This window comes from Polyodon spathula, chromosome 4 (assembly GCF_017654505.1).
Source record: "Polyodon spathula isolate WHYD16114869_AA chromosome 4, ASM1765450v1, whole genome shotgun sequence".
Lineage (NCBI taxonomy): Eukaryota > Metazoa > Chordata > Actinopteri > Acipenseriformes > Polyodontidae > Polyodon > Polyodon spathula.
The window spans coordinates 73,633,294-73,650,850 of record NC_054537.1 but is presented as its reverse complement, the minus strand read 5'-3'; the positions used below and the strand labels follow the sequence as shown (position 1 = coordinate 73,650,850).

The following is a 17,557-nucleotide window of genomic DNA, read 5'->3' as shown; positions in this document are numbered from 1 at the left end:
ATTGTCTCACGTAAAAGAGCAGACAGCATGGCAATTAGTCACTTCATGACAGGTCAGTTTATCCCATATAAAATCAATCTTTACCAGACAGTGTATACAGTCTGGACATAAGTAACACTATGCTACCTACCTTTCTTTTATAAATTAACCTCTGACACATGACACAACAACAATTGTGCAACGTTTTGCATAACGCCACCCGATGGCCAAGTATACCATTCCACTGTCTGGTTAAGGAAATGTCACATCTGAATACACTCAGTTCCAACCGGATAGTTGTTAAGCATGTGTAAGGGATAGTCAGTTGATTTCACAACCTCTAAACGTTTAATCATGTCTAGCTATCCTCATCTCACAGGCTATGTGAAAAAAAACAGTCGGGCTCTGCTTGGAGAATGCACAGATGTTTAAAACAGGAAAGCTCTACTGTCAAATTGAGGATATCTTTATTTCCCTGTGATGCGGAAAGTGAAAAAAAAAGAAAATATCTTTCAGAACAGTTATCCTAGTCTGTTTTTTTTTTTCTTTTTTTTTTGCTGGCAGCAGTAAACTGCTGCTGAAGTCAAGTTGAGGAACGCTTTGCTTTTACGGGTTCCTTGACAAGATTGATTACATTCATAACACCACTTATTATTGGAAGGAATGAGCAGAAGAACCAACATTAACAATATAAAAAAATAAATAAATACAGTATATGTGTGGATGAATTAACTGATGATTAATTGATTCAGAAGATTTTTGGATAACGCTGTATTATATTTTCATACTTTAATTATTCATGTATTTTTTCTAGTTCAAGAGATTATTTACTTGCCCATTGTTAGGTTGTTGAATAAGTCAATTACTGAGCTATAATTTGAACCCAGGAACTGCCAATTTCCAGTTGGAAAATATCCGATTTACTGGCAGCAGTTTCATTCATGATTAGGTCTCCTGATAAATCTTTATTGAAAGCAAAACTTTTCTTGATATAAGCAGTAAGCAGGTTAGACAGAAAAGCAAGCATTACAGGTTGTGATTATTTAGCAACAGAGTATAGCCAGATAATTGCTATTTGCACTTTTTGAAGATGGTTAAGGAGATTTGAAGTCTGTGATGATCAAATATATCCGGTACTTGACGTTAAGTAAGAGCTCTCTTATACTATATATATATATATATATATATATATATATATATATATATATATATATATATATATATATATATATATATATATATATACGTCTGTAGAACAATACTAATCTAGTGGTGCTAGAAGAAATTACTTTTTTTCTTCTGAGCCTCCTAATTAATTGTGCTTATTGCCCTATCACTTAGTACAGTCAATCTGCTTAAAGATTTATATCAATAAATATGTGCACTGCATTCATATGCATTGGCCAGTGCTGCTTTGTAAAATATTTTGGGAATCTTAGAAGAGAGCCTTTATCTATACCTGCTATGGTTAAATTGGCATGAAGTGGTCATTCAAAAAGAAGTAGATACCAAAGAGAAAATAAACATTAACAAGAAAGGAAATTAATACTATGAAGTGATACAGTAAATGTATAGAATCATGCATGTGGCCTTTTCATCCCTTTTCCGGCCTATCTTTGACCTTTAGTTTTTTATTTGTGAATTTATTAAAACCTGAGATTTGACAGTATTTTGCAATTATGAGTGTTATGAAGAACTGTGACACACTGCCAGCGCTGCTGCAGTCGCTTACTGTCACCTAACACCTGATAAAAAGGCTTATGTAAAAATTCCCTTCATATCTCCCTGTCCAAGAATCAGGCTGTGCTCTAATACTATTAAAAAGTATTCATGAAAGTCGTATGTTGCTTTTCTTTATATTTAAAACTGTTGTTTACAAAGGAACAAAAGGTAAATATGGTCAGGTCAGATTTTCTGTGGGCCTGGATAACATTCTGTAGAATTAACATTTTCCCAGTGGAAGCCAGAGCCAGCCACTGGGACTACATCCTCATTTGTGAGGCAGTTCAGTCCCAAACCAGACAGATGTGACGTAAATGCATTTCCAGTGAAAGCCCACAGCTTTATCAGCACCGTCGCTGGTGGCTGCTTGCCTCAGTGTTCTAGTAAAACAGCTATTGTTCTGTGAATTTGTGATTTTAATAGCGGATAGCTCTCTGTTGTTTATTCATGTAACCTCATGGGTGTTTTTTTAAGAACTGCACAGCCTTTAATTTTAAGATTTTTTTTGTGCTAAAAAAAAAGAGCGTCACAATATTATTGATGATAATAATAATAATAATAATAATAATAATAATAATGTTGTTCTTTTTAATAACGAAAAATAAAAAATAAGAACTAGCTAACAAAGCAAATCAATTAAATTGACGGACAACAGTTTGATATTACTATTATGATTTTCTTATGCATTATACAACAAGATAGCAGGGTCTATTCAATTGATCTTAACAGTGACAGATCCAAATGCCTTGTCTTTTCATTCAGATGCAAATGTAAAATGCCAGTGTGGGTCTTGTTTTAATGATTTAAGCAAAAACAATTTGAATCAATTGAATATACCCCAGTATGTCATTTTATGAACCAGAAATATTAGTAACTGACCACTGAAAAATTTTGAATGGCACAAATGGGCAGTTTCATTATTTATCTGCCAAGCTGGTCGCAAGAAGATTTTAGAAAAGCAAAAACATTTTAAAAAATGTGTTCTGAAATAATATACAGTTGTAGCATGTTCTGAAATAGACCAGAAGTGTCTTCTATATAGTTTGATTAAAGAAAACAAATAAAATTGATCCTTAATGTTTTCCTAATGCCAGTGAGAAGTATTCATTAGAGATCAGATCAGTCACACTGTTTGCCACACTGTTTTTCATTCACTAGCGCCCATGCTCTTAATAATGGAAAAATACTGCTATTAATAAACACAATAACATGTGTCTGCTTATTATGACTAGAGCAAACGTTTGCACTCCCACTCAGTTTGCATTGAATAGCGTGTTTACATAACTGATAAATATACTTCCTCTAAAGTCTGATATAAAAATAGGAACACTATTTTTAAAAGGCTATTTTCAGCTAAGCTGCATTGACTTGCATCATAAGCACTGTTGAAATATTGCAAGTGGAATATGATTTAAATAGCTGAAGTTATTTAAACAGTTACAAATGAACTGTTTAAAGAACTGTTCCTGGGCCTGGCTAGTCTGTGTGTGTGATGAGTCTCTTGCTCTGGCAGTGCTCAGTTTACACAGTTTAAACACTGAGACATAGCTTTGATAGATGAATAGAAAGTAGCAAAGAGTGGTTAGGCAGGTGGGCCCAGGGTCTACTGCCCAGTCCAGAAGGAACTGCCTTCAGCCTAGGTGCCACCTTTAAGATCAGTCAGAGATTAACAAAGACCGGGTGATGGAGGACCAGGAAGGAAGGCAGGGAGAAGTTGGAGGAGAAAGACCTTTTAAATGATTGAGTTAAATAATAATAATAATAATAATAATAATAATAATAATAATAATAATAATAATAATAATAATAATAATAATAATAATTTACTTAAATCATTTAATCGTTAAATCTAGTCTGCACATCCCGTTACGCAAAGGTGAACGATTGACAATATGTTCAATATCACATTTTTGTTCCTGTTTATAATTAATTAATTGACAGCAGTCCGTTCTGCAATTGGGGGATTATCACCCACCTCTAGACACCTTAAATTCAAACATTTTGAAACCTGTTAATTTTCAGTTCCAAATCCACATCTTGTATTACATGCACATGAATTTAAAACACTAACTACAATAAAAGTGTCATAAAGGAATTTGCTTAATATTTTATGTTTGTCTTAAAATAACAAAAAGACAAACAAGCGACATTTAAGTGACAAAAGCTAAAGCTGCACTATCAAACAGGTAGTTGCAAAAAGCTTTTCTACCATTTTTTATTTGTTTTAAAATGGTAAAAATTATTCAGCATCCTGTACTATTCTGAGCAGGCATCTACCATATAGAATCTGAGATAATCTGTGAGGGACACACTACAGGATAACAACACAACATGATATGTAATGAAGAAGCCCAGCTAATGTTTAACAATTTAATTCAGTATATACAGTACATACACATTACTGTAAATATACCTCATACTGTGCACCAAGCAAACATGTAACTGCATTTAAGGTACTGGCTATTGTAGATGTAGTATATGACATACATGTTTGTATATAAATGAAAAAGATTGTTGTTGCCTATTCATTGGCAACGGAGGTACTTTAGACGTTTAGAATAGAAAAAAAATGCAAGTTGGTCCCAGACCGAAACACCTTGTGATTGACATTGACTAACTGTGTGTCTATAAATAATTAATTTACTGAGACCATAAACAGCAGTGGATTACCCAGTATAACCTAAACTTCATTTACTGAGACCATAAATAAACACAGAGGATTACCCAGTATAACCTAATCTTCATTTTTGATTCTTCTTTTTGGAGTTGGCCCCAAAAGTGTAGCCAAATGTTGGAAAGCCAAACTGTTGGTAGCATTAAAAAAAAAAAAGCATTATGGGCTAATGTTCTTATTTGTAAACTCTGTAAAATATGTGCCCACCTGCTCAGTGTTGTTTCATTTACAAATGTTTAAATATGTTTTAATTGATTTTAAACTGTTGCTGTTTTTCTTCTCGGTACATTGCTCTTTATGCATGTGTGCTCTTATATTTCATTCTGTATGACAGCTTGTGTATGCTTGTAATTGTGAAACTTTGCCCACTGCCAGTCACTGGGGTCTACAGGAAAAAAGACACCCCGTCATTAAAATTAGACAGGTTAACTTGCACGGGGGCAGACATATGCCGAGATAAAGATTGTCTGGCTGGGGTGTTCGGAAAAATGTGACCTTCTCTTTGATCTGCTTTCACCAGTGACAGTAGTCAGATACTTACTGTGCTATGTTAAGTAGGCTGCAGTTACAACAATTAGACACAGGTGTGCAATGCCCAAATGCTTGTAAGTGTATACTATGATTAAAACATGTTTTTATTATGAATGATGTGATGTTTGTTTTCTCAGGGCATCACTATGATGTTCAGGGTTGAAAGGAACACATATTCAGTTTTTTTGCACATATTGTCTGGAGAAAAACATATAGGCTGTCTTGAATATCATTTTTGTGTTGTATGTGTGTATCTGTGTTTTAAAATAAAGGTTATTAATGCTGTAACTTGTTTTACTGTGTTATTTTTTAAACACTGCATTTTTAAAACAGAACGATTCGATCTAACACACAGTGAATCTTGTCTGAATTTGGACTAATTTAGCCTGTGCTGTACTACCAACCTGAGATTCACAAAGCTTTAACTCATTGGTTAAAAGAAAGTCTTTTTTGATGTGTCGAATAATGTATATTATTGAGACTTTTATAGACTGTTGTTGGCAGTCTAGAAGAGTTTCATCATTATAAAACTTTATTTCATTCATAAAAACAGACTATGGAAAAAAAAAAGTTTTCAAATAGCTCATGAGTTAAAGCTGAGTGAATAGTGCCCAATGATTCATTAACTACCGACTGGGGTGTCTTTAACAGAAATTCGAGACAAGAACAATGCTGCCACATTAATGTAAATTAAGCTTTGTTATTTGATTTAAAAAAAAGAGAAGTATATTACTATATTGCCAACTTCACATTCGTTTGGATGATATGATGTGTGTGTGTGTTTTGAACTGTTTTACACATTTGACATACTTTATTCTTTTCTGCTTTCAAAAAGAAGATTTATTGTGTTTCCTGTAATGCCACACAAATTATGTATTTTACAATTAAATCTTTGCAAGTTTTGTTTATAGCACACATTGCTAACTGGTGGCAAATGTTTGTAATTGCAGAGCAGTTCTTGCAGAGAAAGGCAATGCTCTTTCTCTTTACACATATGTCATTTGGAGTCATCTATGGCTCCCCAGAGAAAGTGATGTGTTTGTGTTTTTTTTTTTTTTTTTTTTTTTTGTTTTTTATCATATTATTTTGAAATTGTGTCAACTGTTTTACCACAGTTTTCTTTTTAATTATGCCTTTTTTTTAAATACCACTGAAATCAGCTGCTTGTTTTAACCAATTCAGTCTCCTCTGTAAAGCTAAGGTGTAATTTAATTGTCTTAAGTGAATCTGCTTCAGTAGTTATCTATTATTTAATTAAATCTTCAATTAAATCTTCGATAAAATGAACTATTTCAAAAAGGCCAAATATCCTTCATAAATGCCATCAGTGCTTTCACTGCTAGGAACATCTGTTTGTACAAGAAGGCATGCTGTGGTAAAAACAATCTGATAAAAGGAATGAATCCAATTGATATGCTGGATTTTGTGTTAAAAAGGTACTGCCGCAATCTGTTCTTGCTTGTGAGAATAAAAATTTCTCTTGCTAAGGCTAAAAGGAAAAGTATTTAAGTTGTGACAGTAATGTGAAACTCAAATTGCCTCAAAGAAAAACATGAATGTGTATATTATAAATGTGTGTTTCTTGCAACCACATTTTTTTCCTGAATTAAGTAAATCAAATTCTTTGCAAAAGAAAGTGTAGCTTTTGGCAGAATAAATATTAGTATAAACACATGGCAACTTCCCCATCCCCCATTAATTTAGTAAATGTAACATCTGCTCTGTTTTATTTACAATTAGCTCACCTACTGTTCCTTTGGCCTAAATAATGGCTTGTGCAGCCTCTAGTCAAATAAACACATGGGTTGCTCTGAGAGTGCAGAAGCATTTTGCAGTTGAGTCCTTTTGCATTTTGAAAGCAAATAATTTGTTTTAAACTGTGGAGCCCTTGGGTCTAAGGCTCCTACTGCAGCAAAATATTTTAAAAATATGTTTTTTTTTTTTATATGAGATTAGTGCAGGCAAAGAATCCAAAGTAAATAGGCCTTTTCAATATTAGAACCAGCTGTGAGCTTTCTTGCGCTGATGAGTCATCGATTTAAAAAAAAAAAAAAAAAAAAAAAAAAAAAAAAAAAAATGTTGTAACTTTTCTGGGTGGTTGAGCCAGGCAACCAGCACACAGAGTCTTATTCAAGAAGTTGTTTGTTTTGCTGAGGGTAGCCTAGCCACAGGCCCACTCAGTCACATAATGTATGTTTATTCTATTTTTTCTTTTTTCTTTTTTTTCAACCAGTTCCAATAGTAAAAACAGAACCTACTGACGACTATGAGGCCATAGCTCCCGGACTAAGTACATTATCCAAATCTTACTACAACCAGCAAGTCCTGACCTCCATGATGCCTCCGGATCCTGGCTCCTGTCTGGTGGACAGCTTCCCTTCCTACCAGCAGAGAAACATTGTGATGCCATCCTCTTCGTCCACCTCTAACTCAAGTCCTAAGCTGCATGACCTCTCCCCTTCCACTTACACCAAATACACCGGTCACAGTCCGCTAGCCAGTCTCCAGCAGCCCACAGTAGGCGTCCCCACAATCCAGGAAGTGCCCAACAGGTCTGTGGTTGTGCACCCCAACTCCCCTGACCAATCATCTCTCATCATGCTGCAGTCCCAGGTGAGTCAGCATCTGAGCAGTAACTGTTCCCATGGTTACCAACAAACACTCTATCCCAACAGTCCCACTTCTTCTCCGGTTCCCTCTGCTGCCCAGGAGACACTTTATGGGCAGACCTACAGCCCACCTCACCCCTCCCTGCCGATGGGGCAGCTGAAGAAAACTCAGCAAAATGGGTCTCCCACAAACCAGCCAGGGTCACTGCTGCTCTTGCAGGAAGAGAATAGTCAGACCTCATTGCCTGTCGTTGTCAAGCAGGAGCCTCAAGAGCTGGACCAGATGTACTTAGACGATGGTAAGTGGAACGCAAGATAATGAGTTTTAAATTGCCTCCAAACATCAGTCCAGACTGGTGTACCACCTCACCTTGTAATGAGCAAAATAGAAAAACAAGATCAGAAAGAATGAAAAAGAATCAGTGGCACACGCATATGTGCTAAAAATAATGTCATGTTTACATTAGGGCCTTTTGAAGGCAGCAAAACAATGGGAAATAATTTCCTGCTGTCTAATATGAAAGGGTTAATCTTTTGATAATGGCTGCCCAATTACAGGCTTATGAGGTGTATTAGCTTATCATCTAAAGTAACTGGCTGTTGTATGTTTCTTTATGGTGGTAGCCATTCAGTTCACATTGCAATACCCTGTTGTTCAGATGGCTGCCAAACAAGTAGATCTTTACAAAAGCTGATGCGGAAAAGCTTTCTGTACATGGCTGGAAAAAAAAGACATAAGGTTCAGAAGGACATATTATTGCTACATAAGCACTATGTAAATAATGGTTCATGTTGTATAAAACCCAATTACAGGTGGAGCCAGCTATTCTGAACCCAGTTTATAGAAACCCTGAATAATCTGACAGTCCTGATACCCCACAACGCAGTACAAACTTCAAAGCATGCTGACATCACAAAGCCTCTATCTTTTAATGCATGAGAAACCAGTTGGTGTCCTCACAAAAACATGGGCCAATTCGATCAGAATATCAAGGTCTGGTTTTGGATGTCAAGCATGCATGTTTAGTCCAAAACTCATGTACAACATGTGCGCACATACCACAGACCAAATGATGCTGGTGTACATGATAACCATCAGTTTCAAAGTACAGTACATGGCTTTACTCAGACATCAACATGGTTGCTGTCTGCACATCTGTCATTATTCTGTCAGTATCTGTCAACAACTGTCAAGTAGAAAATAGACCAAATGTTGAAAAAAATGTCTACTCACTTTTTGGAGAGTAAATTAGACACAGTGATTTGCTGGTGTACCTGTAAAAGAATTAACTGACCAACTGCATTCCTAAAACACAGAGGGTACTGAATTTGCATCAGAGCTTATATATGGATATGCCATTTGAGCACTGTTGGAATCACAGACATTCAGTCTAGGCTGCCTCTAGCTGACTGCAATAAATGTTATACTTGCGTCATCTCATTTTTAAATAAGGATCCTTGGTTAGTTCCTGAGCCCTTGTAACTATGTGGTGGTAACTGCATATGTCCAATGTATCTTCCAAATTAGGCATTCCCATAGAGACCTCATTGTAATATGAAAAAGTAATCAGACATGGGTTTTCCTCTGGATTTATTAGTTATATGTTAGTAAGGGATCTTCTGAAATGTGATTATGTGACATCATTGGACTGTGATTTAGCACTCACCACTAAGTGTCCCGATAGAGCGGAGATTCTTAGTTAATGGGATACATGAGCTCCCTCAAGATAAGAAATATAATGTAGCCTCACTATATTACAGAAAAGGAAACGTCTTTCAAATGTCTACATGTAAAACAACTAACTGGTCCCAGACAAAGAAAAAAGAAACTCAGACATGTCTACCATAAAATAGTGTGATAGGGTTCCTTTGATCAGCAAAGGAATCTGGTTGTTAGCAAAATGACAGAAGCAGGAGTTTGTCTGATCATTGGAGGTTAATAATACTCAGTTACCACTCAAGATGTATGACCTGACAGCTTTTCATCATTTGCTGCTGACATAAGGAAACACATACTAGACAGGAGCTCACCTTTTGAATGCTACAGTATGTGTCCTTCAGTCAAATTTATTACATGATTGATCATCTCTACTTTTTTTTTTTTTTTGACCCAACTTTTGAAATATTAACTATCACAAATATACTGGTGACAGCCCTCTTGAAAAATCTTAACTTAGCTAAAATATAGCTATTTAACAGCAGGTAAACCTGTTCCATATTGTTTTTAATTGGAGTCAATGGGAAGCAGTCTTCTTGTCAAGAAGTCATTAGATAACAGGCAAACAAATCTTTATTCCTGAATTAAAAAAAAAAAAAAAAAGATTCCAAATATCTACAACACAAGAAAAGGGTGATGGGTATAATAATTTGAGAAAGCAACAGACACGAGCTGTGGTTCTCCTGAACAGACATATAGACACTGCCCAACAGTGCAGCGTATTGTTTAACAGTTCACGTCTGCTGTTCGTTTGTTTTCTTGGGGTTTTTTTTACAGCTGGGAGTGTGCCTTGGTCACTACTGATTGATAAAAACTCCTTGGCTGGCCTGTAATGGGCCATGCGTAACAGACCATAAAATGTATTTCCATCCTTCACACACAGTCATTATATTATGCTTTCCCAATGTTAACAATTCTAGCATGGCCCGTAAAGGATAACTCGACAGAGGGCCGTGAGCTTCTGTTGGTTTTAGCTGGAACAATGTCTTTCTGTATCGAAAAAAACAAAAACACACGTCTGGCTCTGGATCTATAATCATAACAGCAACATAGCAGTTTTAGGCATAATAGCAGATGATAAAGTTCTATATTTTTTGGCTCTGAGGCACAACTTTATTGGTGATGATGAGTAGCTATTTTCGAAGCTGAAGTTTGACACCCTGTTGATGTTAATTGCACCTCAAAGCAGTAGCTGATCCAGTTGCCAACAACAATCTAATGCAGTCAGCCCTGGATTGTTGAGTCCATTTCATTCATTTTTCACATGTTTTAGTGTGATGGTCTTCATTCTTTTCATTCTAAACAAATCATAAATGTTTGTTTTATAGTATGAAAATTACCTTATCTATACAGTAATAACAAGGGGGGTCACATTTTGACAGCAGGTTCTGCATAGTATATTACGTAAAAAGAAAGCAAGTAATTATAAATTGATAGTCATTACAAAATACAACAAAGATGTAAACACTGGGAACAACACAGTACTGTAGATAATTATAGTATGTCTACAGTTTGTATTCTTTTATTGAGGAAAGCTTTTTGTTGCCTTTGAGTTGCTGTGGGGTTTATTTAGAGCCCTGTAAAGCATGGTACAGTTGTTACAAAATACATTTTTGCTTAGTTCATTCACTCTTTTTTCTGATTCTAGTAGGAGATGTGTCTTTATCTTTACAGCATTTAAATGTGAGTTAACAGTTCAGATAAAATATAAGTAGAAGATCCAAAATATGAAAAACAGCTGTACTCAGCCTGGACTACAAACCTAAAGACTGTGCTATTGGCTGACAGTATCATTAAGAGTATAATTTTGTTACCATGTCAAACATGTTTGTGTTTGGAAGAGTCAAGCAGATCTTCAGTGAATAAAATGATGAATTAGTACTGGTGTTTTTATACAGTTCAGAAGCTTGCCATGGCCTTTAAGTATCTGGGCTAGCTATATTAGCATAGACTCAGGAAGGATATTTAGATCACAAGATTGCAGGTTTGCATTAAAACTACTTGATCACACCTGAATCATCTGACTTTATAAAATGTTCTGTATAAAAAGAACTGGCTTCACCTGTCTATAATTTACCAGAGAATGAATACCTCTCATTGAATAGCATAAGCTGTTCTCTGTTCCATTGTTACAGTGTTTAAGAATGGAAATCATTAACAATACATTTACTAGGACAATGTCCATTTTTTTCAAACAAGATGCTTTACCCTTTAAAATAGAGCCAAGCAATGGACGATTTCAGGAGGTTCAGATATAGGCAGAGCACAGATGTTTACAAAAGGAACTTTAATAGACAAAATTATTCTGCTCAGAATTCTATTCTCCTTTTTACATAATAGTTCCATACAGCAATTACAATGATTTGGTTTAAATCCCTCTAGTTTTATCTAGCACTGCCATAATGATGTCTTCCACATTTTTATATGTGTTTTAAACGGCAGACTGATTTTTCAGTAGTCCAGACGTAACTGGAGCCATGGGCAGGTTGGGTGTTCAATTTTAGGAAGGCTGTCTCCCTTTCTCTCTGTCTCTCTATTTAACAATCCTGACAGCTAACATTTCTAAACAACCCCATCTACTACTACCACCACCACTTTCCTCATTGGAGGAAACAAAAAGCTTTCCTCATGGAAAGTTTTGCTAATCTGGCTCCATGCCTGGGACCAGGCCCTCTGCATTTGTAATGATTGAGAGCATACATGCTGCAATAAAACATGCTGAGTCTTTAACATTTGGGGTCTGGAGGTTTGCGTGGTGGGTACCAATTAGTTAGGGAAAGGGGGATAATTCATTTGGGTCAGAACTTTAATGGACGTGGCCTAAGAGCTTCGGAAGTGGTAGACCATTTCAAAGAAATTGGTGCGACTGCAGTGAGAATATTGCTTTTACACCATTCAACCTGTGACCTTAAGTTTCATCTTCAGTGGGAGAACCATCACCAAAATCTAATTGGTGCGGACAAGCATGCTTTCTTCTGGTTGTCTTCTCAAAGCCCCATGTCAAGTATTGCAGATGTTAATATACCAGGGGCTATAAGTTGCTTGTTGGTTATTGACAGGTTCTCTTAAGCAAATGGCTTTATAGTTTATGATTTTAAAATGAATATAGATTTGTTTTTCTTCTTCTGTAAAATGCTGAGCTCACCTTTTTCCTAGAGAACTCTGTGAACTTGCCGGAACATAAGTGTACAAAAAACCCACTTAGGCCTTTGGGGGGTTTTGAAAGTGTGTCTGAAAACCAAAATCAGTCTGCAGGGCCCCCCAAAGGATTAACAAGGGTTTCGTGCACCATCAAGACTCTACCAGAATAATAGAATGAGTTGTAATTGCAAAGCTAGTCACAACCTATAATAAATATTAACAGATGAGAAATATATTACAGAATGGTAGTTTGTGGACCCTTAAACAAGAGTCATTGTGTACAATATTTATAATTGGCACCTAAAAAATAGGAAATATATGGAAATGCAGATGCAATGCAGCCTGGCCCATCAATAAACAGTATAGTCAGAATACCATAAATACTCAGTGTGTAACAGAGCATGCACAATCCACACTTTCTATTCAACACCCAATCTTTGACCAAATATGTCAGAATTTAAAACTAATGGTCTTCAAAATGGAAATTCAGTCTGTACCAGTTAAGTAATATTTTAAAAGCCTTTCGGTTGAAGCCAAGCTTGGTTGCTATTGGCTATTCTTCAGAAAAGGAAAGTTATAACAAACATAACCTTATTTTAAACAGATCTTCAGTGAACAGTCAGCATCATTAAATTAATCCACTAATAAACTGAAAAATAAGAAACTGTAGAATATGCAGCTGGTTTGAATTAGAAGCAAAGCAAGCACTGATTTAAATGCACATCATATTAATGAATGCTATCGCTGGCTTGTTGGTGCTTGCACTCATGCCTACACTAATAATGTAATCCAAGAAAAACACAATTAGTAGAGAAGCAGTTCTGGATAAATACAGTAGATTGGAGACCTCATTCCTGGGAAAGATGGTGTGCTATAGTAAAGGCTGATACATTTGTATCATGTAACTATGTATAAGGTTTTCAGTGTCAGGGAGGTCCACATCTGAAATTATATAAACCTAGTAAGGAATAATTTAGATGGATTTTAGAGTCTCTATAAATTAACACTCTAATTAGCTTCAATTTTATTATTTAGCAAAATAGTGTAAATAGTCAAAAAATATTTTTTACACAAATATTTCAAAAGTGGAAAATCTACTACCACCCAATAATTTATTGACCCATCGCAAAAATACAGTGAAAAGAGAAATGCAAAATTTTAAGGTGGCAGGGATAAAGCCCTAAAAGTAAATTGTATATTTGCATGTGTTTGGAATATAGGGTTGGCAGGGAGGGGGTTAAAATCCTCCCTGCCATAAGTAAATGTGAGAATGTGGCTGGAGCCTTAATTGAATGATTCATGATTAATTAGGCTCCAGCCACATGGTATTTAAGGAAGAGAACATCCTTTGTTTGGAGCTTGCAGTTTACAGTGCTTTTGCGCATGTTTAATTGAACAAAAACAGGAACAAATAAAGAGGCACAAGGGTCAAAATAAAAGGTTTAAATGAAACAGTACAAAAATTGATTGTAGGTTGGGCATTCGCCTTCACTACAGACTTCCAAACTCAGTATACACATAGTTCCAAACTCAGGTTACACACCAAGCCCCAAACAAAGGATTTTCTCCTCCTATATACCATGTGACCACATTCTCTCATTTATTTATGGCAACCCTATATTCCCAACACACATACACAATTTACATTTAGAGCTTTTGCCCTGCCACAAGCAGTATTAAGATCTGTCTCAGTTTGGATCATTAAAGTAGACCTTGTTGTGTTATCTTTATTTGCTCTGTGAAGTGAGGATTATAATGCAATCTCTTTTACAATCACAGTTTTATACTGGTTTATAAGCATTATCTAAGGATGAATTATGAGGCCAAACATTGTTTTTTTTTTTTTTTTTGTTTTTTTGTTTTTTTTTGTAAATAATAAAATAAAAATACAAAAATTTAATCTTTTTTATTAATTAGATTGACCATCTGTAGTAAAAACAACCTCACTTTTTTGGTACTTATCTTTGTGCTGCACAAAATGGCTTCAGCACATAATAAACCAATTTGCATCTTTCTGCTGAAAGGCTTTGGAAGTGACAAACTTAGAGCAGCAGAAGTAATTCTAATGTTATTAAAAGAACACCATAGTGTCACCCAAATAACTTGAGCTCTGGGGACATGGGGATAATAATTGTATTAGTTATTACAGTAGGGCAGCAACTGTGATTAAACCCACCTTTTACCCTGCTGCAGTAAACAGTTTGAGGATTAACATTCCCCTGGCTGTTTTTGTTTTTCCTGGTAGACAATAACACAGATTACTTACAATGCAGGACTATCACTTTGAGCCCCCAAGCTGATGCAGTGATCTGGTATCAGTTGCCTCTTAACTGTCCTCCTTTCTTTTTTTTTTTTCCTTGCCCATCTGCAAGTGCCTCCTATCGGGCCCCTGCAGCTGCTGTTAGCTTAGATAGAGCAGGAAATAGGTTCCGGAAGGTAATGAGGGTTTGCACCGTGGCACAGGGAAAGATGCTAAGTTAACTTAACGTTTTTTTTTTTTTTTCTTGTTTTTTTTTTACTTGGTAATGAAATCACTGTTTTAAATCAAAAACAGTTGCAGAGCTCCAGGGACAGTGTTTGGTTATGTCACTGTAAAAAAGCAGGGGAGGAGGCTGTGGGTTTTAAGCAATCACCTTACACAGAGGTACTGTGGGGTTATTTAATACCGTTGTGTAAATTATGAGGCGCTTGGCTCCCAGAAAAGTTCCACTTGAATTAATGCTGCAGAGGTGGAGCTGACACGTGTGCAGTGAAGCAGATGCTTCTGTGTGCACTAGGAAGCCAGTTGAGAGAACCCCTTGCTAATCTTTAGGGAGCAACTGTTAACATGTTTTTTTTTAGTCATGATTATGTACCTGTGCTGACTTCTGTAGCTACAAACAACTCTGAATGTATGCCTTTTTTATTTTTTCAAACTCAGTCATTTAAGGGTGCACTATCATTTTTTTCTATCTGGATTAGAATAAATAAACCATAGAAACAGTCACAAAGTACATTACTTCTTTGTGGTTTCTGGTATACATGCACATTTTGGGTGAAAATTTCCTGTAAAACCTTAGTTTTGAATTACATTCAAACAAACCAGAAAGAGACATGTAAAAGTGACTCAGGAAATGTTTGTGGTTCTCTCTTTTTTTGTGAGTTTTGGCATATCTATTATGATTTATATATATATATATATATATATATATATATATATATATATATATATATATATATATATATATATATAATAAAGACCTCTTTTCATGAAAAACTAAGGGTAAGGGATTTATATATTTGGCTTCCTTTTATATAGTTACCTAATTGTGGAATGGCCACACCTGTGATTGTTGGCAGGAACAGATTTAACCCCATCCCTGCCAACCTTACATTCCCACACACACACTATTCATAGCAGCAGGGGTTTCACCTGGCCTCATGCATTTTTGTAAAAGCCTGCTTTCATTACACCTCTCTAATGTAGACATTTTGAACTGGGAAATTAGACATGGCAGAGCTGTTACAATGATGCTTAACTTATAATAAAACTTTACTCAAAAGTAAAGAAAATATTTTCTTTGAAATAGTTTATTTTTACTTTTTTGTGGACACAACAAAACACTTTAAAAAGTTATTTTAAATAAAGTAAACATTTTGTGATTAGGGCACATCATTAAAAAAATTTAAAACAATTTTGATGAATTTTTTGTTATGTTTATAAATTTAACAACAAATCTATTGTTGAACTTATTTACAATACAGTGGAATGAATATTGGTAATATTAATCTTTTAAACCCGTCCCAGTGTCCATTTGAAACTCTCATGTGAAATGAGTTCCTTCTGTGCTCCATGAATGGAATTAACATTTCATAACTGGCAAAACAGAACCTGAAACCTGTTCAATCATAGCAGCTGAACATGTTTTAGAAAGTCAGAATGTCCACACCACAGATAATGAATGAGATATGTCCAGTTTTTGGTGTTTAGCGAGTAAACTAGGTATCATCTGTAAACATTTTCTTTCTTTGGAAACAAAAGTTTTTTGTTTTTTTTGTTTTTTTAAAATTATAACCACCGTATGAAATTTGTTAGTGCTGTGAAATGTATCCCATAGCAACGTATGTCACTTGAGAGCAGTCTGTAGCCAGCAGGATGGGGAAAGCCATGCTGTTTGCTGCTCTTGGCAGTGGTACAGTGTTCAGACAAGCAAAAGCCCTTTAAAAGCCCTAATTTCTTCACAGTAGCGATGGTCACCAGCCTGAAAACTACTGTATATCAACAAGAGTTAAACATCTCAAACTTACACAAATCATGCTTTTGTTGACATTAAAACAAAGGGCAGAATATAATTGAACACTTAAGCAAAGGAGCACTTAAGTTTCTATTCTCTCCTACTTTCTTTTTTTTGTCTGTCTTTGCCAGACTCCCAGTACAGAGAAGCTATTTCCTCTTGGCAGATGACTGCCAGAATGTTTGAATGGAGAAAATTATGTGGCAGACACTGTTCTGAGACCAAGCTGGGGGAAGCTATGTCTCCCCATCACCTGTATATATTCAGAGAACCGGCTTTGACTTATGAAAAACAGGCTTATTTTACAAGGTTACAAAGTAAGTGTGGTGTGGTCTGGCAGGGGGGCCGCGGCGGGAGAGTTGGTAGAAGCACACAAGCTTTGTGCAATGTCTTGGCAGCTTGTAGTTATTACTTAACAGCAAGTAATGGGGTAGGGAAGCTGTTTCTGACTTCACTACCAGAGCTATTACATTGTCCCACTGTTGAGTAATATGCTTAACATAAGTACAAAATTTGGCAATACGCATTACATATTTATGAAGTATGTCTACCACGACATGGTTAGAAACTACTAACCATCATGTAAGGGGCTAAAAATATGCAGCTCAACTTCTTTATGGAACTGGCTGTTAACAATGAGATCATACTCATCTCCTTCATGTTGAGCTTATTCTAAATTGAAACCTGATAAATATAATAGGAAAATAGAGCAGATTTGATGCAACTCCCAGATCCGTAGTTTGTGGATAATCCTGACAAATGGTAATCTGTCACTGTAGATAAACTTTGAATCTTCTTGGTTAAGAGCCAAGTTTCCATTTTCTTGAATCTACTAAAATTCACTTTATAGCTATTGTATTTATGATGAATGCAGGTGATACAAAATGTAGTACTGAAATAAGTCTTTGGA

At 35.6% G+C, this 17,557-nt stretch overlaps 1 protein-coding gene across 4 annotated transcripts in view; it reads left to right on the top strand.

Annotated features, from left to right (window-relative positions):
* The window catches only part of LOC121314840 (nuclear factor of activated T-cells, cytoplasmic 1-like), a 107,295-nt gene that overhangs the window by 68,716 nt on the left and 21,022 nt on the right, over nt 1-17,557 (top strand). For 2 of the 4 annotated variants that reach the window (XM_041248551.1, XM_041248552.1), the window contains exon 9: nt 7,140-7,814. In XM_041248551.1, the coding sequence (XP_041104485.1) occupies nt 7,140-7,814 (675 nt within the window). The remainder of the gene's footprint in view (nt 1-7,139; nt 7,815-17,557) is intronic. The other 2 variants (XM_041248553.1, XM_041248554.1) reach the window with 2 other exon arrangements.